We start from the raw sequence: 27,520 nt of genomic DNA on the forward strand, positions 1-27,520 counted from the left end.
ACCCCATGTTCAGCTGAAAAATCTACACTCCTTATATACCTCCATTTAGAATTTTACATATGATTTCATTTAATAATATAATTTATCTTTACTAATTATTTCTTAAAAATTTTTAATGTTTATTTATGAGAGAGAGAGAGAGAGAGAGACAGAGGTGAGTGGTGGAGGGGAAGAGAGAGGGAGACAGAGCTGTCAGCACAGAGCCTGACGTGGGGCTTGAACTTACAAACCGTGACATCATGACCTAAGCTGCAGCTGGACACTTAACTGACTGAGCCACCCAGGCGCCCCCTTTTTATTTTTACATTTGTTTATTTTTGAGACACAGAGAGAGACAGAGCACAAGTGGGAGAGGGGCAGAGAAAGAAGGAGACACAGAATCCGAAGCAGGCTCCAGGCTCTGAGCTGTCAGCACAGAACCTGATGCGGGGCTCAAACTCACAAACCGTGAGATCACAACCTGAGCCGAAGTCGGATGCTTAACCGACTGAGCCACCCAGGCACCCCTTTAATATAATTTTTTAATGTTTATTTATTTTTGAGAGAGACATAGAGTGCAGGTGGGGAGGGGCACAGAGAGAGGGAGACACAGAATCTGAAGCAGACCCCAGGCTCTGACCTGTCAGCACAGAGCCCACTGTGTGGCTTGAACTCACGAACCGTGAGATCATGACCTGAGCTGAAGTCGGATGCTTAACTGACTGAGCCATCCAGGCACGCTACCAGGCTCACCTTTGCTAATTATTTCTTAGTTTTGTTTCTTTCTCTGGGGATCACCATTCAGGGAAAGTAACTTAACTGTATTTCAGTTTCTATAGCTGTAAAAATTATCATTTAATCCCACCCCCTTATTAAAAAAAATTATACTAACTCTGGAACAAAAAGCAAACTTTTATCTGTGGATGTTAACTGTCTTATAGCACAAGGGTGCCATTTAAGGAACAGAGTTAACATTCTTCACATTTTAATTTCATTTTACATGCTCATTTAAAAAGCTGGAAAATATAGAAAGCAGGATAAAATAAAACACATTTCAAAATAAAACAAAATGAGGCAAAATATCTCTTCGTTTCATACCCAAAATAGAGTCAACCACTCAGAACACTGTTGCATTTCTTTCCAATCTGGGGGGTTGGGAGGGGAGGCATCTATGCAGAAGCCATCAGTGTTGTTGAACACAACTAAGAGGAACAGAAACTGGAAGAGACTGATGTGGCACAAGGAGTCACAGCAATGCTGGCCCACATCCAGCCCAAGGCCCCAGCCTGGCGGAGATGGCTCCTGGCCTCCCGATGGGCTCTTGCGTGAGAAGGGGACCTGGGCACCTGATGCTCTTCACCGCCCAGCACCTCCAGCCTCACATGCCAGCACCTGCCCTGGTTCTCTGGCTTCCCAAGTGGGGGTAACAAATGAAATGTTAAACTTCATATACTTTACTCTTCATTTTAGAAAGTAGACTTTCCTCATTTCTAGTATACAGATTAAACAGTGGCATACATATGTGACTTACAAATAAGTTTTCTGGTTCGAGAGGGATATGCTCATAGTTCATTTATTAATGGAATGAGACCCAGGGAATGTGCTCCTCCCAGAGAGTGCACTGGGGTCTCTCATGCTTGTGGTTCCTTGTGTTGTTTCTTCTGCATGGAATCCTCTCTCCCTTCTCAGTCTGGCAAATTCCTAGCCTTACTTCAAGTGCCAGCTCCAGCATTACCTCTGTGGTGGACCCTTTCCCTGCCAGCCAGAAACCCTACCCCATGCGTGCTTCCCAACAGTTTTCGCCACACTGCATCACACAGCTTGCTTCTGTACACTCTCATTAGACTTTGGACCTTCTTTGTAAAGACATCATCTTCTATCCCTCAGTATTACCAGCAGTGTTTCTTCAAGTGTGGTCCTGAGACCAGGTACACTGGCACCCACTGCACTCATTAGATGCAGATGCCTGGGCTCCACCTGCACCCACAGAAGCAGAGCCGCTAGGAATGGGGCCCAGGTGCCCCCTGTGCATTCCAAAGTTTGAGAAACACCAGCTCGCGACACATTCATCTCCCTACTGGATGGGTGAATGAAGAAAGGGGAAGAGAAAGCAGAGAGAAGGCAGGGCAAGGTGTGAAAGGGGGAACGAGGGTTGATCTGGTGGCCATTCAGAATCAGGGGTCAAAAGGCTTTTGCCTTACTTCTGTCTTCATCAAGCAATGAACAGTAAAAACTTGTGTTGAGATATCCATATCTCATAGCTGGGATCCACTGCATGCTAAACAGAAAAGTGGAGAAGGACAACTTCTTCCCATTGTCTTGGTACAGAGAGAAATAAATTTACTAAATGCTTATCTGGAAGGGAAGAGAACCAACCTATATGGGTCAGGCTACAGATTTACCAGAATAATCTGAGAAATGCATACATTGTACATGAATCTTGTACACGAATCTTCATAAAACCTCTAGATAGTGACAGTAGTACCCCATTTTGTAGCTGAGTAGAAGTTAAGAAACTCAATCATCTTCAGGGTTAGAATATGTGGAGATGAGATTAAAACGCTATTTTAACTCTATACTCCATGCCTCCTAATTACGTGGTTAATCAGCCTTGGAAAATGTGACTTTTGTTATCATATGGCTTACTAAGAACCAAAAGTTTACAGTCACTGAAAGAACAATGTAACTGACATATAAGCAATTCTGTTACATGACTTCAGGCACAGGCTGTTCTGTGATTTCTTGCTGTCCTAGGTGACAAATTGCCCAGAATGATTCCTTAGTCTCACCCTCAGAGATTACAGTCTTACTCTATATCCGTGTAATAAACAGAAATAAGTTCTAAGATCCATTCTGAAGTTGTGATCTAGGATATCCCACTTTGAAAACTATACTGTATTTTATATTTATACTAATATATATATGAACAAATTTGTCTTATTTTCCTAGTGAAAATAGATGATACTATAGAGTGAAACACACACACACACACACACACACCACATACTTCCCATATGGGATTGTACAGGGAGAACAATTTGCTTAATTCCTTTTTCAATTTCTATTCTGTGGTGAAAACTAACCCCGTATTCGGGAGCATGTTTCCAGGTGGGTATGATTCATAGCCTTCCTTTGCTGAAAAGATTCAGAAATCTTTTCAGATTTCAACTGAAATCGCAATCAACGTCTTGTCCTCCAGCTCTTATTGTGGGTCTGTTATTTCACAGAGAAGGCTGCGGTGAAAGGGAAGCTGACCTCCACTGCCGAGTGTGTGACGAACATAACGAATGGAGGTAATCACACACGCAGCTCAGAAAGGCTATCAATACAGGGTGCTATTTATGCTGGTTTCCTGGGGACCATCCCCAACTGAAAAGGCCAGTCCGGTACTTTTTTTTAATTTATCAACCTGCTCTTCCTTCATGTCGACTGATTCACTCAGTCCTTGCAGTGGCCCTGGGGAAACATCTAATGCAGAGGAAAACCTCGGGGAGGAGAGAAAATAGGAAAAAAGAAGCTTTCACCTCCAAAGAGTGAGCTACACCTATTTAGAATGACACATATTCACAAACGAGGCAAGATTTGAAATACAGTGTACCACAGGGACTTGCCTTAGTCACAAAGTCACAAGAACCTTGAGTTTCTCCGTGGTTTATGGTATTTACCCTTTTCACAATTTCAGAATGGATGCCGGAGCTTATTTCTGTTTATTGGACTGGTGCAGAGTAAGGAAAAGGAGTCATTCTGGGCAATTTGTCAGCTAGGACAGCAACAAAAACCATACATATGGCTCTCCTGAGGCATAAATATATTTATTAGCCTCTTCCATCATTGCCTCTTGATATCCTTTGCAGGTGTATGTTTATCTCCATACTGTGAGTTCTTTTAATATGCTGGCATAACCTCGAATATTGGGTGTGGGGAGGAGGAACAGGCTTGTTTAATTTCCGTTGTATAGTTCTTTGTACAAGTCGCAAGCAGGTGGGCACTTAGAAAAATCATCTGATGAGAAGGAAAGAGATTAGTCAGAAAATCTTTGTTGGTACAGGTTTTGATCAATGGGAAGATTATATTTATTTCCAAAGCAGAAAGGACATAGAGACTTTTTTTAATTAAATTTCTTTAAAAAAACATAAAAAATACAACGCAGACTCCTGACTTTGTCTTCATTACACGTCTAAGGAGTTGGCAAAATCTAGCAATCGTTTAACACATTGCTGGTATTTTAACAGGGAAGCAAAGTCTGTAAATCATTACATCACAATGGCTGAAAAGGTTCCCAACGTCAGCTCTCCTACAGGGAATCCTATTACAAACATCCCCTGTTGAATGGCCTGGAGAAAAGGACAACACGCTCTTCCAGAACTCTTGAGCTCTGCGGTGCAAGAGGAATGCGTACCACTTCAGCCATGGTTTTAAAATGGAGTCTCTACCTCTTATCCACGCTTACGTCAGTATCTTCCATGTGACTGAACTCAAAAACCAAGTCTGCTTGTTGTCACAGCATCTGTTCTGTGGTACAGTTCTGATTCTAGAACCTGCCTCACCTAATACATATTTTTCCTCCCCTCACCCATCGAGGTAGACGTAGCGCCGGCCGCAACTTCCATGATTCTCCTAATTAAACAGTCACCAAGTGTTTGCTCAACCACAACTGCACCATAAGGCACAAAGAGACCTGTTTTCATTCAGCTTAAATAGCTCAAGGGCTGGCACACTTGAGGATGTCACTGGCATTACAGTAGCTGGACACAGGCCACGTATGCCCAGGAGCACCAAGTAATACTGCTGGCTGGCTGAAGCCAGAGAAAAATAATAATCCTTTAAACAGACACTTAATGAAACAATTCCCTACTGTATTTATCTTCACGTACCTCAGATCTTCATCCTAATCCTCGGCTCCCCCACCCCCCACCCTGCGGTATTGGTTTTATTGCAAAATGAGAAAAAGACTCAGGTAGAGACAGAATGGCTAATGAAAGGGACTGCCTGTTGTTAGCTGCAACCTTTGGTTCTTAATTTTTCCATTCTCTCCTAAGGACTGAGTTGAATTCTCTAATGCAAAATAGACAAAAAGCAAAGCCCTCAATTTTCTACACTTCAACATAATTGTTTTTTATGGTCTTAAGGAAACAAAAATGTAATTTAACCTGTAAAATGTATAGTTAGAAAGCTTACATTTAAAATTTCCTTGAAAAGAAGAGGACACTATGGTTATGTTTTTTTGGGTATGGAAATGACTGGAAAGGAAATTTCCTCTCTCAGGTTTCCAGCAGTGGGTTAGGAGGGCAACTGGGAGAGGGGCAGATAGATACTCAGAAGTGCAGCAAAGGGGAGGAACCCCGGTCCCTCCTTCAAGGAGCCACAGCAGGGCCTGTAGAAGGACTGATGGACTCTTCCTCTCACTCTCTTCTTGCCTGGGCTTTCCCAGTGTTATTGATGTCTTGGGACAGATAATTCTTTGTTATGGGTGCTGGGAGGGGAGGGCTGTTCTGTGCATCGTAGGATATTTAGGGGTATCCAGATGCCAGTAGCACTCCCTTCCTGCAGTTGTGACAGCCAAAATGATTTCCAGACGTGCCAACAGTCTCCTGGGGGGCAAATGCATCCAGCTGAGAATAGTGCACTAGCCCCAGATGTACCACTCCCTCTGTATGACTCTCAGCCAGTGGTTTTCACCCACAGAGGCAGAGAAGAATCACCCGCAGTTCTTTAAAAAAAACAGCAACAGCCTATTCCGGAGTCCCCGTCAGACCAGTGGCATCCACATCTCTGGTGGTGGCACCTAGGTGAAGGGTGACCACAGTGCTCTCAGAGCTTTTAATTATAGTGTACACACATATACTTCGGTATGGAGAGAAGTAAATATTAATTTACAAGCATGATCTTTCAGTCAATGCTCGGTTATTCACAAAGAGAACGTCCTGGGGAAACCAGGCTCTTAGCATTAAATGGGAAGCCAGGTATTGACCAAAAATCAGCTAAAAGTTTGGGGAATGTGGTGGGCGGGGGTATGGTGGGGAGAACCAGCCCAGGACTGCTGGAGAAATAGCAGGAGGAAAGAATCCTGCTATGTGTAAACCTTCAAGGGAAGAAAATTGGTCTTATTTGGACTCAAACTGAAGCAGTTCCAAGGTGGTATGTGCCAAGATTTTTACATTATTCGGGCACCCAAGGAGCAGTAAACTGGGGGTATGTGGCACATTGTTGCATTGCTTGTTCTTAAAGTCTCCACTGGCAATTTCCCCTTCGGGAGCCCTTGGAAAAAGGACATGACGTTTCAAATGTCACAGTGATGCTATCTGGTCCACATGCGGGGCCGCCCAGCTGACCACCCTTTGGTCTATGTGTGGTCTTGCATGGCTAACAGCGAAGCCTCCACAGCAGATGAGAAGCCGCCTTTGTGGAGTGGAATTTGAGGGATGCCGGAAGCAGACACACTTAATCTCAGAATGGCTTTTTCTTCAGCCTGAAATTCTCACTTTTATAGGGTTATTCTTTCGGCTGATGGAGAAGAGTCTCAAGAGACTCTGGTTAACACTTGCGAGCATAAAAATATGTCACTGTGGGAAGGAGGACCCATGATCATCAAAAGGATGAGCTTATCAGTGACACAACAGTGAGTTTCAACCGTTAATATGGAAAAAAGGAACGCGATACGGGGACCCCATTACAAGTTCATCTGGTAGCCAGTGGTGTGGGGAGGAACCCCCGGCCTGTGAGGAGCTGCAGGAGGTCCACCTGTCTTTGCTGGGAGGGAGGACACTCACAGTGGAGAGAAAGCAGGCGAAGAAAGAGGAAGGCAAGGGCTGGGGGGCCAGGGCTGGAACTGGCCTACTCCAAATTCTGCTTAAGTACGACTTGGCGCCACTTCAGGAAAAAATAAACATGAGGTGTAAGAACACTGTACAGGAATCATGCTTTGATTTCCCTTTCCTGTATGGAAGCAAAGCAGCCTAAAAATATTGTCTCTTCCAGCCTCCATTCCCTATGGCCCTGTTACCCCATCCCCAGCACACGTTCTACCCTCTGGCTCATCACCATCTTCCATTTCCTTTTAGGAGTGCTTTTAATTAGATGTTAAATTGACAATAGCACCTAGCAATTTTTACAGCTCTATTCTGGAATACTTTCTCCCCTGGCATATGGCACAGCTATCAAGTATTATTCTCCTGCCTTGATGTTTTTTGAAGTTAATGTTTATTGTTCATTTTAAGCCTTCACCATCAACTTGGACACGCACACACACAAATTTGTGATGAGAAACTAGACTAGTTTGCACACAAACCAATTAAATCTGGCAGCTATGATTCCAAAGGACGAATATTTTCCAGTTGTGGTAGGGGGCCAATCATATAGAAAGGAAACCAGCTGTTTCATGTTAGTTCCTGATGTGACTTTTCATAGACACTCATGTTGCAAAATTTATTTTCTGTTAAGACAGTGTGGGATCACCATGTCATCTTTGCTGCCCTCTCAAATCCCCGATTCTTTCTGGGAAAAGAGAATGATCCACATAATGGTCATTTAGCCCTATCTAACTGTGTCCTGGCCAAATGCCCACTTTGATATTATAATTTAGCTACTTAATGGTTTTCTTCAATAACTGCACTGAAAAAAGTATTCTTCACAGCCAGACTGGGAAGGACAAGCATTTGGTTCATCTCGTTCTGATGTGTGCCCGCTGGGTACTGAGCACGTGCAAGCAGGTACTTTTTCCCAGCCCCCCCAAATCACCATTCCCATGAATCCCGGCAGGCTTTGGGGAATCTGATCAGGCAGGATTCATCTCCTGAAGCTGGGCAGCAAAGCGAATGTTCAGAATTTCTTACCTGAGAGTTTCTTTTTATTTCTAAACTACACACAATGCCTGCTGAATGCTTCAGTGAGAGCACCGGATGGCCCGGAGTAAGGACAGAAGGACCACAAGTGCGATGTCGCTGCGTACCAGGTGAGTTAACATCTGTCCCTGAACCAGCATTCATTTTGGAACTCTCTGCAAGACTTGTCCCACATTTTCCAAATCTGGATGTGCCTTACAATGTGATCCTGAGGTTTACATGTGAACAGCACTGCATTCGCAAGTCTCTCTAATGCCTGGGGTCCATGATTTCACCACCAATTGGAAAGCTGCATTTTTTAAAACATGTAAGCTGCCTTCTTCAATTCTGTGATCCGCTTTTTTTTTTTAAGAGTGCCAAAATCCCTAAAATTCATCCCTTTTTCCCCCTCAGAAAACAAAAGGGAGTTATTCAAGTAAATCACCATGTTGGCTGGGCTGCAGGCTAACTTGGAACAGAGGTAAAGTTTTTCCATTTGGTCGAAATGTATGTTAATGGCCTATTAAAAAGAATTACTTTTGTTTTATTTTTAAGGTAATATATATGTAATTATTTTGGGATCATTTTATTAAAGGTTAGATAACAAAACAAGTGCTGCTGTTTACTAATTTTGTAGCAACAGCATGTAAAAAAATGGTTAATCTATATTTGTTCAGTTTGGAGGAAATGTGCCATTTGTTAAGAGGTGACTTTTAAGCAGCAGTACGGCTTGGTAGAGCTCATTCAGGAGTGATCTTTACCCATCAGTTTAAAACAAAATGTGAATTACAAGCAGAGAAAAGATACACAACTTCTCTGGGTGCTGACTTCCCTGGCCCCACACTTTCAGATCTCGAGGAGTGAAACAGTCAAAGAGTCTGTTATAAATCTCGAGATGTCTCGTGACCCATGTGGTATTCATTTTACTAAGGAAATAAAAAAAAGTACTCAGAGCAGCTGGAGGAGAGAGGTAATTTGAGGTCACTGCTACACTTTGTCAATTAGTGTGAGTCACTCAGATGGAAGGTATCATACAGAGGCCTCAGAGGAAGAGTTTACTCTAAAATGCCACACAAAAGAGTAAGACAGAGTGGTCTTCTCTGAATAGTTAACTAATGCCTCCAGAGACTAGCAAACTACGACCCCCACAAGCCAAATCTGGCCCACTGCCTTTCGTGCCGTAACAGTAGAGCTGAGTAGTTGCACAGAGACTTTGCAGACTGTAAAGCTTACTAGCTGGCCCTTTATAGATAAAGTTTGCTGACTCTGGCTCTAGAAAACAGGCCTGGAAGTTGAGTGCGCTTATGTATATTAGGGTAATTTAAGGATAGATTTAAAAAAGTCACAGAACTGTAAAATTTAAAAAACCAACCATCATAATAACACCTTTCATTTGTATAGCATCTTTATGTTCTCTAAGTACTTTCAAACATAATCTTGGAGTTTACTTTGAACAATTACTTGGTTTATTGTCTGATCAAACAGAGAAGAGTTCCACTAAGGTCGAGATGACGTGACTGGGTGGAGGGTAAGTGATTCCTCACTGAATGATAACCGAAGGAGATGGTTTTCTTTCAAGTTTCTGGTATCTTATGCACATGGGGATCTTATACATAGCAGATGGTTTAAAATTCAAGAATTTTAGATTGTGTTAAGCATAATCCTTGGTTTTACACAACTATAATCTGCTAAAAAGCACATCTATGTCAAAGAAAGGACTTGGAAAGGAAAACCATGCAGAAGATGTGACCAAATTCTAGAATCATGGGAGGCCAATGAGATACAGAGAACACATGTGAGCCTGGGCACTGCGGACATGTTTTTCTGTTTTTAGCACCCTGATTTTCCTCTGGGGAACTCTCCAGTGATTTTCAACTCTCAGTTCATGGGGTTCAGGTGGGGCTCACCCCACCACTAACTCTGTGGTAGGCACAGGACCCAGCCTAGCTAGTGGGAAGACCCTGTCCCTCTTGCCACAGTGACTAGTTTAGGGACAGAAGATTGACCCAACCTACCCAGTGTAAATTAGCCCTTGGATTTCTGTTGGAACACTAGAGACAAAGCTCTCTCTCAGATCACAGGAACTAAGGATTATGTAAGGTTGCAGCTGCTTGGGGGTCATCTTTGCTACCACATGGAGAGATCATACCTAAGAATCAAGCCAAGGATAAGCAGAACCAGGAGACTGTAGGAGACACTGAGAGAGGAAAGGAGGGTGAGAAGGGGAAAGGGAGAAAGGTAGAGAGAAACTGAATTCTCATAACATAATTTGGGCTTAGAACCAAATTCGCCTAAAAGAATCTTGTGGATTTCTCATGTACATCAGCCAAACAATTCTCCTTTGTCATTAACTAGTGTGACTTGGGTTTCCATCGCTCGAAACTGAAAAAGTCTTGACTGATACACTAAGAAGTTTTTCCACTTATAATAACTTAACCTTTACCAGGAGATATTTCATTGCAGCTGTGGACATGAGCAAACATACATGGCTCAAAGAGATGCCTTCTTTCAGCGTCAGTTGCAGAGCAGGGCAGGGCAGGACCAAAGCCACACCAGAGTACCATTTCTTAATTCCAGCCTTCAGGATACCTCAGAATGGGATTCTATCACTCAGCTTGCCTAAGATGTTTCTGAGTTTTGTTAAGGGAGTCTTTCTTATTTTATAATGATAAAGCTGGAAAATATTTGTTCTCAGTATCACTCATGATATTAGCCTCCCAGGGATTTGTCAAAAATATCGTTTGTTGAGGTGGTGTTCTACATCATTCATATACTTTGGGGCCAGCTTCAGACTCCAATGAATTATGTGTATCAGGTTTCTTTTTATTCAAACACTTTCCCTTCATTTTTATTCCCAAGATATATGCCTCTGCCTATAGGACTTAAAAAAAATTCACTGAGGAGTTGTTCTGTGATGTTTATGCATTAAATAAACAATGTTTTCCATCAGATGCTTTTACCTGTAGGAACAGCTCAAGTGCCACAAGTTTATAGTTTCTAAGTTGAATTACTTACCAGTTGTGTAATTCAGCAAAGGCAGCTTTGATCTTCTTCACTGAACTATCCACTTCTTCCTTGATCATGACACGATATCTAGTTAGAGACACAGTGCAGCGTTGCAAATCCTTCACCGATTTCTCAATGTTTGGGCCTACAAGTAATGTCATGAAAAAAATGTTAAATTGAACACTTTATCTTTTTACTTGTGAGCTAAATAGCAACAGTGACAAAAGCAGCTAACTCACCCCACCCCCTAATAAGAGATTTATCTTTTGTTTCTCAATGAAAAAAAAAAGTTCTGTCAAGAAGATGTTTATATGTTTATAACCCAGAGTTTTAAAAATCCACAGTGGGGATATGTATGGCCCCTGAGACTGCTGTGATTTTACCAGTGGGTTCTGTGGGTGGGCCATTCTGGGCATACGTGTCTCCTCTGTGCTTTGGAAAGAGGTTCTGATCATCATGTTCTATCACGAACTGCAGTTTCTTAGAATCTGATATGTCTAAAGACCATTTGTGCTGCTGGCTCTCACCACTCTGTGTGGTTAGAAGCCAGCAGGGCTTTTGGATGAGGAAAATGACATGGAGATTGGGAGAGGTACAAATGAGCTAGAGAGAGGACGGAGCATTGGTGCCAGGTACGCTGGCTCTGGCCCATCAGTCCTGAGCCAGCCCTGTAATTAGAGCAACAGCACTGAAAGCTGCTCTGCAGGCGCCAATCTTGCCTGACTTCCTGAAACCGTCACCAAGGTGTACAGATAGTACAGTGCGAATAGGCGGATTGTACTTATCCCAACAAGGCCATGTTTCTTAGAAGAAAGAAATCTCCCTCCAGAAAAGTAAGGAAGTATATCAAACCAAAGCCAAGGAAATCAGATACAACTAAGGCTGAATGAGAAGGATATTATTTAATCTGCTGGGAATCAGAAAGGAAGTGATTTATCCCCTTTCATTTTTAATACCAGTTATGTATAAAGTATAGCAAAGCTCAAAAAATAATAAAAATATAGCATGTCAGATATAAAACCCTCTTTCGGTGTTACATTGTCTGAAGGTTCTAACACAGAACTGAATTTACATGAAGAAGATCATCTAAAGAAGACATCATCAGCTTCTGGATTCATCTTCATTCAATGCAAGTTAAGAACATGTGTGTCTGGGAAACATTCAGCATTCAAGTTACTAAAAGAGCTCCTGCATTAACATTTGCTTCCTAAGACATTAGGGTAGAAAGTATTTGTGGTGCAAATTTATCCATGCCTACAAAGAGAAGAATGACCACAGAGAGGCAGAGAAAGGGGATGTAATTCCTCTTAAACACTCGAGACCTTTGATTTATATGGGAGGAATCACATCTACTTTTCAATCTATGTTGGTCACAGAAAGAAAGGCAATTTCATGTGCATCTCTCTTCACTAAGCAGCATCTTTTGGAAAGTTCTATCATTCTGGCACTTCTCTGTGTGTGTAAAATAGGTTGAATCATTTGTGCAAAAGAAATCACTTTACCTCTTTTCTTTGCCAACTCATCTGGCTTTATTTCAAGATGAGCTGCAGGGGTATTGGACTTAACAGGAGATGTTTTTGCCTTAGGCTTGCTTGGGTTACAAGGCTGCTCAGCTGACCACTGTAGGCCATCTGACCCCTCTGGTGTTCCATGTATAGGTTTGGGGTTCCCATCTAAGGACAGTTTCTGTTGCAGTGGTCTGTTGCCTTCTGTAAGAAAACACCAAATAATGACTGTGAAGTGATAAGCTAAAAACACTGATGAGAAAGTGATGGGGGGGGGTGCCAAGATTTTCATTTTGTTTACATGTTGGCAACAATGTCCTTCATTGCAAGCAGTGAGGAAACTGTTTTAATAGAATCTCTAGAAGATTTGAGGATGTACTAGAAAATAGAGCCTTGCACTTGGGAGTTGGTAGACCTGGGGTGGGTGTTTTGGCTCTGGTAATTACTTGCACGGTGACCCTGGGCCAAGCCACTTAACATCTCTGAGCCTTGGTTTCTTCACTCATAACAAAGGTTATTTATTAGGAGATGAGAAGATTTTTTTTCCCCATTCAGTAAAGGTATAGGCATCTTTAAGTATGATTTCATATGGAGGCTATAAAAATGCAGCCCTCCTATCTCCAAGCGCTACATTAATGTCTTGTAGTATTTTATTCTGAATTAATGAAGGCAGAAGAGTGATTGGAGATAGGGCAAGAATGAAGTGACAACAGGTACTATAATCATTTCACTTAATTTATGGAGGGATTAAATTGGGAAACATCATAATATCTCAACTATATTTAAAATCTAGGGAGTCAAAGTCTCTCTGGAGCTTTAATAGATGTAGCAATAAATTAGCAGCACATTGCTTTCAGCATCTTTTAAAGGTAGGTTTCTATTAGTTATTGCTGGAGTGAATTAAATGGCACCTTAGTGGCCTGAGAAGGAAATGTATCACCCTTAACATCTTACTCACAACCAGAGAAAGCTATGGGTGTAAAAAAAGGGAAGCCAGCATGTTTTGAAGGCTAGGTTCTTAGAGAAAGCTGAGTGTAGTAGAAAGAGTGCAGGTTTAGACCCAGGAGACCAATGTTCTGAGCTTCCCTATGTCCTGCATGAGCCTGTAGGAATGACTTCACTTTTCTGGCTGACTGTGGCTCACTTTCAAACAGCGCACAACGTCATCTCTATGAATCCCAGCCCCTTTCACCCTGCCTCACTTCTCTCTGCTCTCATGTTGCCTCTTAAAAACTTACTGCCTTGTATTTTAGCACAAGGCTTATGTGTCTGCCCTTCATCCTTGCCTTGAGGAGGCTAGGACTCCCTTGAAGTCAAATACTGAAATCGGATTCATTTCTGAAGCCTAGTACTGTGTCTGGCTCAATAGCTATCTGTAAAATTGTGACTGAATTAAAGTACTCTTAAAATGATTTCATAGGAAAACAAAAACAAAGAACAAACAACATTTTTCCTAACACTTGTCACAAACATTATAGAGACTGTACTCAGAAAGTGCACAAGAATATGATCTGGGTCTTAGTCAATTTGATATTAGACATTAGCCCATTTAAGACAAGTGTAAATTTGACTTTACTTGAATCCATCTATCAAGAAAGCACAGCATACATTTTATGGTCTGAATGATGAATACTCTTTAAAGGTAAATTACATTACACAATGAAATGTTCAGCAAAGGCAATGAACAAGTTAAATACTGAAAACACCATTTCCTCCAGCAATGATTTAAATGGTAAACAGATTTAAATGGTATTTAATGGTAGTAAACAGATTTAAATGGTAGTATACAACTTTATCTTTATGTATACTAAAGGAGAACTTCAGTATAGGGCAGTGGTTGTCAAGATTTAGTGTGTTTGAGTTCTCCCTCAGTGCTTGTTACAAATGCAAATTCCTGGACAACGCATCCAGGGATTCTGATTCAGCAGTGGGCCCATGATTCTACTTGCCAGGCGATTCTGTTGGGGTGAAGGTGGATGGCACCACCCACCTGGAGAAACTCTACTGGAAAAGATGGAAAAGTAATTTTTTGATGAGTCTGTAAATGTTTTGTTAAAATTGTGGTTAAGGACAGGCTGGCTCCAACTCATTCCCTCTCTAAATCATAGAGAAGATTCAGCCTTGGTGAAATAGTATAAATTGAGAATCTAAAATATAGCTTATTGTGCATAGTGTAGTAAATTAGTCTTATTCTTGAAAATAAGGGGATTTGTATTATAGCCTAATGGAAATAATGACCTTAGAATGAAGGGAAAAAATTATTCTGTTGGATGCTTTAGAATTTTAAATGGAAGGCAAGCATGCAAATGAGCATGAGTTCAGTGACCTAGAGCTGAAAATATTTTGTTTGTGTCTCAGAGAACTGGTATGTGGGCTACTGCTTCGTTTTATCATTCATCCAACAAATACCCATTGAGAAATCTGAGTAGCAGGATTTTTTTTTGGGTCCTGAAAAGCTGTCTCATTATTGGTGGAAATCGCTGAACACTGGGAAGATCTGAAATTCTCAAAGATGACTTGGATGTATTTGCACGTTGGCTGTACAGATCTGTCTCCAAATATAGTAAAGCTCTGGGGCTCTTTCACATAAAAGCTGGTGGTGTTACTCAGCTATAACAGAATTAGGTTCATCTTAACCACGAATCCTGACATTTCTAGCAACAGAATAATGGGGGTTCTTTCCTGGATACAGTGATTTCCCTCTAACATTATGGCCAGAAGTACCATCGGTTCTTTATCTTTCTGGAATCTACTTGTAAACCTCAACAGCCTGTAGCTTACCAAGAGTTGATTCCTATCCCTGTCCAACAAGGTAGTCACTAGCTATATGTGGTTACTGAACACTTGAAATGTGGCTTGCCTAAATTGAGATGTGCTGAATTAAAAATATTTCTTGGATAATTTAAAAAATATTGACCATGTCAAGATAATAACATTTTGTGTATATTAAATTACATAAAATATATTACCCAATCTAATTTACCAGTTTCTTTTTACTTTTTTAATGTGGCTGCTAGAAATTTAAAAATTACATCTGTAGCTCACATTATATTTCTACTGAGGAGCATAATCTAAATCAGAAGGAGCGTGAGATTATTGGTCTAAAATCTGCAATCACTATTAATTCTAGGCTAAGAGAGTATTGATTTTAGTGAAACCTTAAAAAATCCTCTGAAATTTCTACATGAGATAAGTGGTGACAGAGTGATATATGTCTTGTTCATCACTACATGCTTGGTGCATAGTAGGTACCATGATGAGTACTGAAAAAATGAATGAATGAATCAGCATTACTTTGGTACTTTCCATGCCTGGGACCCTTCTAGTTAGAGGGAGCCTAGTTTGATATGTGTCCCTGGTTGTGACTTTATCCAATATTCATCAAATACTTGAACCCAAGTAGTTACATCTTAGAAAGAAACGTTATCTCTGGAAACACCCAATCTGCCCAGATTTCAATAAATATTATATACAATTTAATTTTTATTTATTTTAGTTTAATCTTAAGAATGGCTCTTAGAAGCTTTAATGTTTTTGAATTTAACTATCACCTGAGCCTTCCCTTTGTTAAAAATATTTATCAAATCCTAACACACATGGTGTATATCTTCCTGAGTATCATTCTGGTTTCTGATTCAATCTAACTCAACAGACATATATGGAGGGCCCACTACGTGCTAGCACTGGCTTATTCACAGGAGATAAATGAGACACAGTCTCTCTGCCTTTAACAACTAATATGTAAAATGTGAAAATGTAGCCTAAGACCATAGCATAGTAAACCTGAGTTCACTTTTCCCCACTGAATTATGTTGGTACCTTCGCTGAAAATCAATTGACTATATATGTGTAGTCTATTTTTGGACCACATTCCATTCCATGGATGTAGTTGTCTATCCTTACCCCTAACACCACATTTCCTGTTTACTGTAGCTATATAACGAGTCTTAATATCAGGTCATATATGCCCTCCAACTTTGCTCTTCTTTTTCAAGATTGTTTTGGCTATCTTAGGACCTTTGCTTTTCAATGTAGATTTAAGAATCAGCTTATTTCAGGGCACGTGGGTGGCTCAGTTAAGCTTCTGGCTCTTGATTTCAGGTCATGAACTCATAGTTTGTGGGCTCAAGTCCTGCATTGGTCTCCATGCTGACAGTGTGGAACCTGCTTGGGATTCTCTCTCTCCTTCTCTCTCTCCCCCTCCCCTGCTTGAGCTCTCTCTCTCTCTCTCTCTCTCAAAATAAATAAACTTAAAAAAAAAGAATCAGCTTACTTCTACAAAAACAATCAGTATCTTTCTACAAGAAATCGGGTGGGATTTTGATTGGGCCTGAGTTGAATCTACAAATCAATTTGTAGATAATCAGTATCTTAACAATATTGCATCTTTTGATCTTTTAGCATGATACATCATACCATTTATTTAGCTTTTCTTTAACTGGTCTCAGCATTGTTTTTCAGTTTTTAGTGTCTTGAACAACTTTAGTTAAATTTATTCATAGGTATTTTATGTATCTTAGGTTATTGTATAGTATTTTTAAAAATTTCATTTCCCAATTGTTGGCTGCTAGAATGCAAAAATACAACTGAGTTTTTATATATTGAACTTTATACCTAGATACTTTGTTAATTTCCTTATTAGTTTTTTTTTGTAGATTTCTTAAAATTTTCTTTATAGGCAATAATGACATCCTTAAATGCAGTTTAACTTCTTTCTTTCTAAAGGTTAGGAATCCTAGGTTAGTGCAATGTAGAATTGCAGTCCTTGCATTGCTCTGATCTTAGGGAAACTGCATTCAACATTTTATTATTAAATATGATATTAACTGTAGAGCAGATTTTTCATATGCTTATTGGGAAATTCTCTTATATTCCTAGTTTTCTGGGAGTTTTTATTATTTTGCCAAGTGATTTTGTTTCACTAATTGAGATGACCATATTGCTTTTCTCTTTTGTTTTGTTAACACAGAAAATTACATTAATTGGTTTTTAAATGTTAAGCCAACGTTGCATTCCTGGGAAAAAGCACACTTGGTCATAGTGTACTATCTTTTTTATATATTGCTTACTTCAATTCGCTAATACTTTGTTGAAGATTTTGCTTCTTTATTCATGAGCAATATTGTTCTGCTTCTAATCTTTTTCTTTGTTATAGGTCACATTTGATTGCTTCTTGTGTGGATTTATTTTACACAACAAAACATAAACTGTGGTGGTTGTTTTTTTGCTAACAGTACCAAAGAAAACAAATCTTCCTCTTGGGAGAAATACAGGACTTAGATTCAAAGATTTTTCATAATCTATGTATAGACATGTATGTGTTCAGACTTGGAAGTTTCTGAAAACTCTTTTTTCTTGTTAGACTTTACTTTTCAGTGAAAGTTTTATTTACTTATAAGTAGGCTGAAAGAAGTACACATAGAATTCAGGTCTAAGTTTAAGAAATGTATAACCATAAGAGTAGGTCTAAAGAAATTATTTTAAGCCACTGAGTTAAGATCTTCCTAATACACAGTAAAACACATTGTCTGATGATGATTAACATTGTAAAGTATTGTGAAGTAGTTCTACTTAGAAAAAACTGATAAAAAGACACAGTATAATTTAGTTGTTATAAAATTATGCCTAAAATTTCTAATGTCTGTGTTGCTTAAAGCATATTACATTCACTTAAAAGTAGTTAAGTGAATATGTTAGTGTTTTATGATAACTGATAATAATAATAATAATAAATTAGCTCTTTGATCATAATCTTAGTGTTTTTAAATATTCACAAAGAACAATGCAAATGGAAATTAAACATTTTAAAATGTTCCATTGCCCTATTGTCAGTTTTACAAATGAAAACAATAAGATTAGTCCAATCTTTGTGGACAGCAATATATTAAAAATTACAAAAATATTCATACTCTTTGACCCCAATAATTCCACTTCTAAGAAAATATGCCAATTAAATAATCATAGTTGTTTATAAAGATTTATATATAAGAAGTATTCACTATAGCATTATTTATAATAGTAATAAACAAATGGAAACAATCCATAGGGACAATAGTTTGGGAATTAAAAAGAAATATGTCAAATTCATAAGAACACAATGTAGCCATTAAATAATGTCTTTAAAGAATATATAATGGTATGAGGTAATGTCTGTAATGTCATGTTAATGAAAAAGAATACAAAAGTTCACATACTACATAATGTGATCTTTGGTTTAAAAAATCCTATATATCTGTGCAGTTAAGAAATTCTGAAATGAAATTTAACAGTGGTTGTTTCTGTTTTTTTTTCCTTAAACCTTACTGCATTTTTAAAATTTCTTCATTAGTATAAATTTCTTTTAAAATCAGAAATACACATCCCCAAAGGCAAGGGAATTAAAAGCAAAAATGAACTACTGGGACCTTATGAAGATAAAAACCTTCTGCACAGCAAAGGAAACAACCAACAAAACTAAAAGGCAACCAACGGAATGGGAAAAGATATTTGTAAATGACATATCGGACAAAGGGCTAGTATCCAAAATCTATAAAGAGCTCACCAAACTCCACACCCGAAAAACAAATAACCCAGTGAAGAAATGGGCAGAAAACATGAATAGACACTTCTCTAAAGAAGACATCCAGATGGCCAACAGGCACATGAAAAGATGCTCAACGTCACTCCTCATCAGGGAAATACAAATCAAAACCACACTCAGATATCACCTCACGCCAGTCAGAGTGGCCAAAATGAACAAATCAGGAGACTATAGATGCTGGAGAGGATGTGGAGAAATGGGAAGCCTCTTGCACTGTTGGTGGGAATGCAAACTGGTGCAGCCACTCTGGAAAACAGTGTGGAGGTTCCTCAGAAAATTAAAAATAGACCTACCCTATGACCCAGCAATAGCACTGCTAGGAATTTACCCAAGGGATACAGGAGTACTGATGCATAGGGGCACTTGTACCCCAATGTTTATAGCAGCACTCTCAACAATAGCCAAATTATGGAAAGAGCCTAAATGTCCATCAACTGATGAATGGATAAAGAAATTGTGGTTTATATATACAATGGAGTACTATGTGGCAATGAGAAAGAATGAAATATGGCCCTTTGTAGCAACATGGATGGAACTGGAGAGTGTTATGCTAAGTGAAATAAGCCATACAGAGAAAGACAGATACCATATGGTTTCACTCTTCTGTGGATCCTGAGAAACCTAACAGAAACCCATGGGGGAGGGGAAGGGAAAAAAAAAAAGAGGTTAGAGTGGAAGAGAGCCAAAGCATAAGAGACTCTTAAAAACTGAGAACAAACTGAGGGTTGGTGGGGGGTGGGAGGGAGGGGAGGGTGTGTGATGGGTATTGAGGAGGGCACCTTTTGGGATGAGCACTGGGTGTTGTATGGAAACCAATCTGACAATAAACTTCATATATTGAAAAAAAAAAAAATCAGAAATACAAAATCCCTAATTATCTTTAAAAAGCAGCATAGCCACTTTACTAAATTTCACCTGTACTTTACATATTCTATCACTAATAATTCAGTGAAGACCATGAGAAAGGCTTGTTTGTCTGAGTGCCTATTGTGTCCGGTGTCTGTTTCAGGCACCAGAACAAGAATGGTGATCAAAGACAGATGTGGCCCCCATCTTTCCAGAACTTGCAGTGTATTAGGAAGACATATAAATCACACCAGCACACAGACAAATGTAGAATTACAATGATGGTAAGTGTTATGAAAGAAAAGTACACAGCATTCTGCAATCTGTAATTGGCATATTTGATGTAGGGACAGCAAGGAGTAACTCCCCAAGAGATAGATCCTGTGAGCTCATCAGGTAAGAAGGCAGGAAAGTGCACTCTAGGCAGAGACAGCATTTAAGGCAGGAGAAAGCCCTGTGTGCCAGTTATCAAGTTATTTTCTCTTGGCTCAAATCCACCCTTCTTTGCCTTACTTTGTGATACAGGAGCTGGCCCCTGCAAACGATTCTCTTTTGCCAGCTCACAGAATGTTAGCTTTATCAGTGGAGGGCAATAAAGTGACCACGCAGGGCTAAGAGGACAGGAATACACTTCTCTTCTAGTTCCGGTTCTTTGTTGTTATGCTTATCCATCACAGGAGGTGGGAGCCATGCAGAAGAGCTCCAGCTGCAGTCATGCCATGGTCCCTGCATCCCCCGCACTGGCAGTGGCTTCAAGCAGTTCCAGTCTATCTACACCCTCTGGCAATGGTAAAGTTCTTCTACAGAACAGCTTAGTCCATGCCCTGTGACAGTTTTTGTTTGTCTGTTTGTTTGGTTGTTAGTGTAGTTGTTTTGCTGCCACAAGGTTGCATGTTCCACATGCTTTCAATGAGGTCACAATCTCAATCTTGGATTGGAGGGCTCTCTTTATTGTCCAGCCTTTCTAGAGACAGTAACTACTCTCCTGCCATGTCTAGAACCCTTAGAATCCTCATTTATTCCTTTTAGTAGTTAATCACCTCTTCGTGTTTCTAGTGTTTTAGTTAGTAATTCCCTGTATTACATTCCTCCCATTCAAATAAACTGTGTGGTTCCGGTCTCTGGACTTGAACCTGACTGCACACACACAGTCTATATGAGGGACTGAGAGGGGACCAGGAGGGTTGGAGTAGAGACAGCAAGAAGGAGCAGGCCATTCAGTGAGGTTGCAGCATCACTTAGGGGCCAGACCACGCTGGGCCTGTAGGCCACGGTAAGACTTTCGGTTTTTATCTTAAGAGTTCAGATTTGTGTTTTGAAAAGGTTTCAGGATATAGAATGACTTAGAGGGGAACAATCTAAAAGCTAGGACATTAATCAGTGGACTCGTACAGCGACATAGGCAAGAGAGGATGATGGCTTTGGTGGGGAGGCACAGGTAGAGACTGTGAGAAACAGATGGGTTCTAGGAACATTTGGAAAAGAAAATCGAGAGGACTTGTTGATGGATTGGATGAGGAGAAGATGTCAGGACTGATGTCTAGATTCCTGGCTTGCACATTGGATGGATAGTTCACTAAGATCAGGAACACTAAAAGAAAGCTAAGACTGGAAGGGAGATCATGAGTTTGCTTTAAGCATATTGTCGAAGTGCTTTGAACTGTTGAAGTGAAAGTGTCAAGTAAGAGTCTGGAACACAGAGAGGAGCCTGGCCTGGGAAGAGGAATTTGTGAGCAAGCTTACATAATTAAAACCTGGGCATGGTTGAAATGATCTAAGAAGACAGTACAGGGTCTTATAGGAGAAAGGACTTGGAACAAACCAAGTCTTGACAAGCTGTACCAATTAACAGCCTACGTAGAGAAGAATGACCCTCAAAGGAAAAAATGGAGCAATGAAGATGGAGGGGAAATCAGGAGGGTGTCATGTCAGAGGAACTGAAAAGAAAAAATAGAGTCCTTAAGGATCGTGTGATCAACAGCACTGAATGTTACAGACAGAAAAAGATAAAGTACAGATTGGAAAATGCGTGCTAAATTTAATCCACTGAGGCCATTGATAATCATCGTGGGAGCAATTTCTTTGGAGTGATGGGGCTGTAAGCCATACTGAATAAGATGATAAGTGAGAGACAGAGGTGAAGAGATGACGGTGAGTAAAGATAATTCTTTTAGCTGTTACAGAATAACGGTCTAGTGATAAAGCCCCAAGAAAACTCTCTTCACATTACAGTGACAACGCACCTGGATTTGCATGGTCCGTCATTCTTCTGTCACTGCATGACAGGATAATTAACATAGAGTCAGAGGAACCAACAACTTTGAAACAGAGACCCAAACAGACAGGTTTATTTCAAAGACATAATGTCTGTTGGTTCTGCCTCTTTGTAAGTTCTTTATCAAAGACAGATAGACTTTATTATTTCAAGTCCTATTAAACTTGATCAGATCGGTGGGCATAAAGCTGGTAACTTTCAGATTGGAAGCAGACCTTTTAGTTTTATTTACATTACCTTTCAAGGTCTCATTTGTTACTAATACCTTTACAGGTTTATTTATATTAAAAGATAATAGATAAGAAAGTCAATGAATTAAGCTGCCCAATGACACAAGGTGGACAATTTCCCTTAATTTGTTTCACTGACTTATTTCACTGAAAAACAGAGTCAATTCTCACTATATTTTGATAGAGCCATTTAAATCTTTGTTCAAAAATTTAAAAAACAATTTTTTTTGGAAGGCCTTTTGTTCTTTGCAAGGAGTGCATTCCATTTAATTAAGTCTCTTTGTTACTGAAATCGCCATAACAAAGTATGGGTGGGAAGTTATGAAGATATCAGCTCTTCAGAGAGAGTAGTTTTGTGTGTTTGCTGCAGGGTTGCAGCAAAAGTAGTTTTCAAATGAGAAGGAGAAGGGAGAAGGCTGTGGATTTCACTCTACCCAGGTGACAGAAAAATACCCGAGGGGTTGTGTGTTTCCTATGCCCTCCTGTCACTACACCCCATGTCTGTGTCTGTCTCTTTCTGCTTTGTCACACCCGGAGAAAGGAAGCAGAGGTCTTGGTCATGGAAAATGGAGTTGAAGGCCTCCCCTAACGTTCCCCAAACAGTTCTGACATGGTGCTGCTGAGGGTGTGAAACTGAGGGTGTGACTGCACAGCGCACAACCATGAACAGGAGCTAACACCGAGTATTTAGATGCTAAAATAATCATTAACGAGGAGTGAGAATAGCAATTACTGTGCTTCAAATGTAAACTTTCAAAATGCGAGTTCATAGGACACTACTTAGTATCGGCTACATAGATTAAGAAAGTATTGTATCTTTAATTTAAAAAAAGAGTAAAAAGCCCATGGTTATGGCTCTGCAAGGGTTTCAGCTAAAGTCCTTAATTAAGGTCTAAATAAAACATTGGCTGCTTGGACCACTGTAACCTGGTGTGGGAGAACCTGCTCTGAGGCCTCTGGGTCTCAGCTCCCATGTCTCCTCTTCAATCACTCACGGGACATGACGGCCTTATTTCAGGTTGCTACACACCTGATCTTGACCCCTGCCCTGATCTCTCTCCTACTCACTGCCTTCGCAACGTTTACTATCATCTAGAATTCTCGTGGTAACTTAGCTGTATTCTGATTTATTATGCATCTCTTCACCTCACCTTCCAAAACGTATGCAAACTTCATGAGGGCAGAAGTTTTGCTGTCTTGTTTGCTTCGTCTAGAATTCCTGGCTCATGTCAGGATGCTTAAAAATGTTTACTAGACACATAAATGATCTGAGGGTTGACTCTATGCCGGATGCTGTGCTAATCACTTTAGACACCTCACTTACTGCATACCACAGTCTTGTAAAGTGGAGTCATATTTTCTATTTTGCAGGTGAGGACACGGAGACACAGAGTGGCTAACTTGTCCCAGGTCACCTAGTAAGCGATGAGGCCAAGACTTGAATCCAAACACCTCTAATGCTAAAGCCTGGTTCTTAGCTACAATATTATATTGCTTGGAGGGCTGGCACTGCCGAAATCCTGGAATATACACATTTGGCTTTACTATTAAAGTTCCAGGCAAGCTGCTTTCATCTTGTTGATCTTTTCTAATCCTCTGGTCCAATATAGGGGCTTAGAGAAGCAGGGGAGATAATCTTGAGGCTAGGACTGACAGTAGCATTAAAAAAATCTGCTTGGAAATCCTATAGGAAACCTCATACCATAAAAATACTGTGAAACAGTCTGGTGAGGTGTGTGTGTGTGGTGGTGTGGGGTGTTAACAAGACGCACAAATGAGGGACAAGCAGCGAACATTCTAAAATAACGGGATCCTTTCTCTCATGTTTGGTTCCGCTCACTTTGAGAATGAGAAAGCAGTTCTGTGCCAGTGCCATGCCCAAATAGACAATGTGTATTGTCAAGGCAAAATGACTGGGCTGCTCCTGTTCTGTGATACAGAGCAGATTGTGAAGTCCGGTTTGTGCAGGTCAGTGAACACAGCATGGAGCTTTCTGTTTGAGACAGGTAACGAATAACACAAGAGCTGGCTTCCCAGGATGCTTCACAAGACCAGGGGACATAAAGGAAGCCTGCTGGCCGTCAGGGGAGCTGAAGCCAAGAAAAGCCCCGCCTCAAAGTTTCTCTCAATGGAGTCAGTTGGTGGCCCGTAATCCGGCTCCTTTCCTATTCAGTGGGAATTGTGTCCAGTGAGAGAAAGCCACACAGGAATTTGAATTCTTATTCTGACCTATCCGGTGATAACCACCTAAACATTTCAGTAATACATGCCTTAAGAAAAGTAGAGCAGGAAGAATATTTAGGAAAATTGAACCCTAAAGTCATAATGTGCTTTAGACATTTAGATGGACTTTAGGAATAAAAATGATCCTTGGCATTACTTTTGGTAAAAATAAATCTTAATCTATTCCTTGTCTGACTTTGTACTTGGACACAGAATGATCATGATTGGATTATGTAAAAGATCTAATTTGAGCTGTTATTAAAAATTCCGAAATACAGAAAAAAAAAAAACTACTCCAAGGCTTAAAGAAGTAATTTTGTACTAAGTTTAAATCAAACTCCCAAACTTCTAAGCTACATGCTGACAGGCAGCATTGTCCCACTCGACAGTGCTATATTTACAGCCTGCAATGATGATGCGTTTGGTGGTTATTTTTCACGTAGGAAGTCACACTAACACCCCTGAACCACCTGCATATATCTTAAAGCTAACTTCTCCCCTACCAGAAAGTGATTCTGTTTAAAATTTTTGAAAAAGAGAAATCTTGAATGTCAAGGTGTTATAAAAAGATAAAATGTGTGTTCCACATGTTCACAGCCTGCTGCCCAGCTGGGCATTCAGGGCAAGCTTTCTTGAGCCAGTTTCATTATTGGAAAGATTGATAAATGCTCCACTGCAAGCAGACTGGAGATTTCTTTTACACTCATACTTTGAACCCACTCAAGTACAGAATATCATTATATGGCTTTGTTAGGATTACCTTTTCCTAATTTTTCAATTATACATCATTTAGGAGTTATGGAGCCCACGGTTTCAGCAGAGACTCTATGAATGCATGCATTAAATTACAGGCTTTTGCAAACTAAAAAGAGTTACCCCAGGGGTGCGGGTTATCTTCTCAACCTGAGGGGCTCTAGCTTCCTCGGCAATAAAGTGAGGAGATGGGCTTCAAGGATCACTGCCATCCTTTCCGGTGCCAAGGCTCTACATTCAAAATGGGGTACAGAATGTCCAAGACCTAACACTCATCTGTGAAATACCTGTTAGGGGTCTCGGGGTTTCCAATGGATTGGATGAGCATTTCAAGGCCATTTCACAGTTTTGGCACCACCTTCCTGATGAACTTTCATTATCTTTGGGAAGGAAAACCTAACTAGTGACAAACTCATTTTTAAATTTATGAGTGAGCTGCTGCTGATGTTAATGGTCAACCAGGAGGATTCCCCTCCTTTTGCAAAATCATCTAATAATCTTCCATGATCATCATTCAGTCCTTAACAGGAAAATTTACATGAAGTATAGATTTGAAGTGAACCAGTAACATTAACAAATAATATTGACATATTTCAATGCCTTCATGCTAAACTTACAAAACTGAAAGGATATTGGGATGGCTCTTAGTGCAATGAAGGATTCTTCACACAAAGTTTCATGTTAGAGTTTACAAAAACCTCCTTGTACAGAGAACTCCTCCAGTGGGTACTTAACTTTCAAGGCAGCTATCCACTGTGAAGTGAAGCGCTTCAATATTGAATTTGCTCTAATGTCATATACTTGATAGAGTTACCGAAATTGTTTTAGAAAGAAGGTATAAATTATAAGTAAATGAACAAATATACGTGCTAGGCTTTTAGTCTGTGATTGATATCAAAACAGCAACTTGAGTAATTAGATTTTGAAAGTAATTCGTGTGAAAGCAATAACAAGCAAAGTTGGGAATCTGCCACTCAATTATTTAATTTCTTTCCCCTGCCCTTACTATAAATCAAAACATTCTCAAAACTGTAGGCATAGTAAAAACTGAATTAAAAAATTCCTGGAAAATTTAGATTCTAAAGGGAAATAGGCTATTTTTTTTTTTTTTTTAATTTTTAAGTTTATTTATTTTGAGAGAGAGAGTCAGCACAAGTAGGGTAGGGACAGAGAGAGGGAGACAGAGAATCTCAAGCAGGCTCCACACCGTCAGCATGGAGCCTGACATGGGGCTCGAACTCATGAAACTGTGAGATCATGACCTGAGCCGAAATCAAGAGTCGGACACTTTATCGACTGAGCCACCCAGGCGCCCCTGTTGGGTTGGTTTTAAGGAAGCATTGCACAGTAAGGATGATCTGAATTACGGCACTCACTATTAAGAGAGTTGGTAGGTAATGTGTTTATGGAAGAAAATTAGTGCTTCGTGAGCAAGTTGCAAACTCACTAGTGTGCTGTGTAGCATGTCAGTTATTTAATGTATTGCTTCCTCACTGGAGCCCTGATTTGGGACATGTCACCAGGAGATGTTCTGTTTGCATCATCTTCTGCTGGACTGAATTGTTCCTAGGCAGGGCCTGTCTTACTCAGAGACTGCAGACATACAAGAGTATGGAGTCAAGTTTTCTCCACTTCTTTTCAACCTTCCAAATCCCCTCTCCTCATTCAAATTTATGGGTCCTTCAATAACTACTACTCCCACAAAACTTCCCCGGATCACTCAGTTGGATGTAGCACCTCTCTTCCCTAAACTGTAAACCCAGCCTTCTCTTCAAGAATAAATAACAGGATGTGATCCCCTCCGGCTCTCAACCATACCATACCCTTCTCTGAATTTACTATGGCCTGAGAGCACAGTGCTTTGCGTGTAGGAAGAATTTAAAGAGTCACTGAGTCAATAAAAGGAGGATTTTGTAACTAGAAGGACTTCAGGAATTATCTGGTTCTCACTGGGAGAATCTACCACCGCTTCGAAGGCACTTTGAAAAACTGATGGGGCATTTTTAAAATTTGTGTGTGGGGGAGGGGCCTACACCTATAGCCAGGTGACTTACAATCACAGGCATCCTGTACAACAAAGAATCATCCTGTGTCCTGAACTTTCTCATGTCCCGTTGGATGCTTTACATATAAACACAAGTATTTTTTAATATAATTTTCCTATAGATTTCCAGGATTTACTTGGATTTCTGGGATTTAATACTAGGTAAATTAAGAAAAGATTGTCTTTTATGGTGTTCGGAACCAATCAAAAGTTTTGCACCATTTGGGAAAATCACATGGCCAACGACACCTGTAGTCAC

At 40.1% G+C, this 27,520-nt stretch overlaps 1 protein-coding gene across 7 annotated transcripts in view; it reads right to left on the bottom strand.

The window, feature by feature from the left end:
* Positions 1-27,520, bottom strand: part of SPATS2L (spermatogenesis associated serine rich 2 like) — a 166,428-nt gene that overhangs the window by 25,210 nt on the left and 113,698 nt on the right. For 6 of the 7 annotated variants that reach the window (XM_053906493.1, XM_019428377.2, XM_053906515.1 and 3 more), the window contains 2 exons: positions 12,308-12,514; positions 10,815-10,950 (listed from right to left, as the gene is read on the bottom strand). In XM_053906493.1, the coding sequence (XP_053762468.1) occupies positions 10,815-10,950; positions 12,308-12,514 (343 nt within the window). The remainder of the gene's footprint in view (positions 1-10,814; positions 10,951-12,307; positions 12,515-27,520) is intronic. The other variant, XM_053906509.1, reaches the window with a different exon arrangement.

Source organism: Panthera pardus, unplaced genomic scaffold (assembly GCF_024362965.1).
Source record: "Panthera pardus isolate Hobbes unplaced genomic scaffold, ASM2436296v1 HiC_scaffold_10, whole genome shotgun sequence".
Classification (NCBI taxonomy): Eukaryota; Metazoa; Chordata; class Mammalia; order Carnivora; family Felidae; genus Panthera; species Panthera pardus.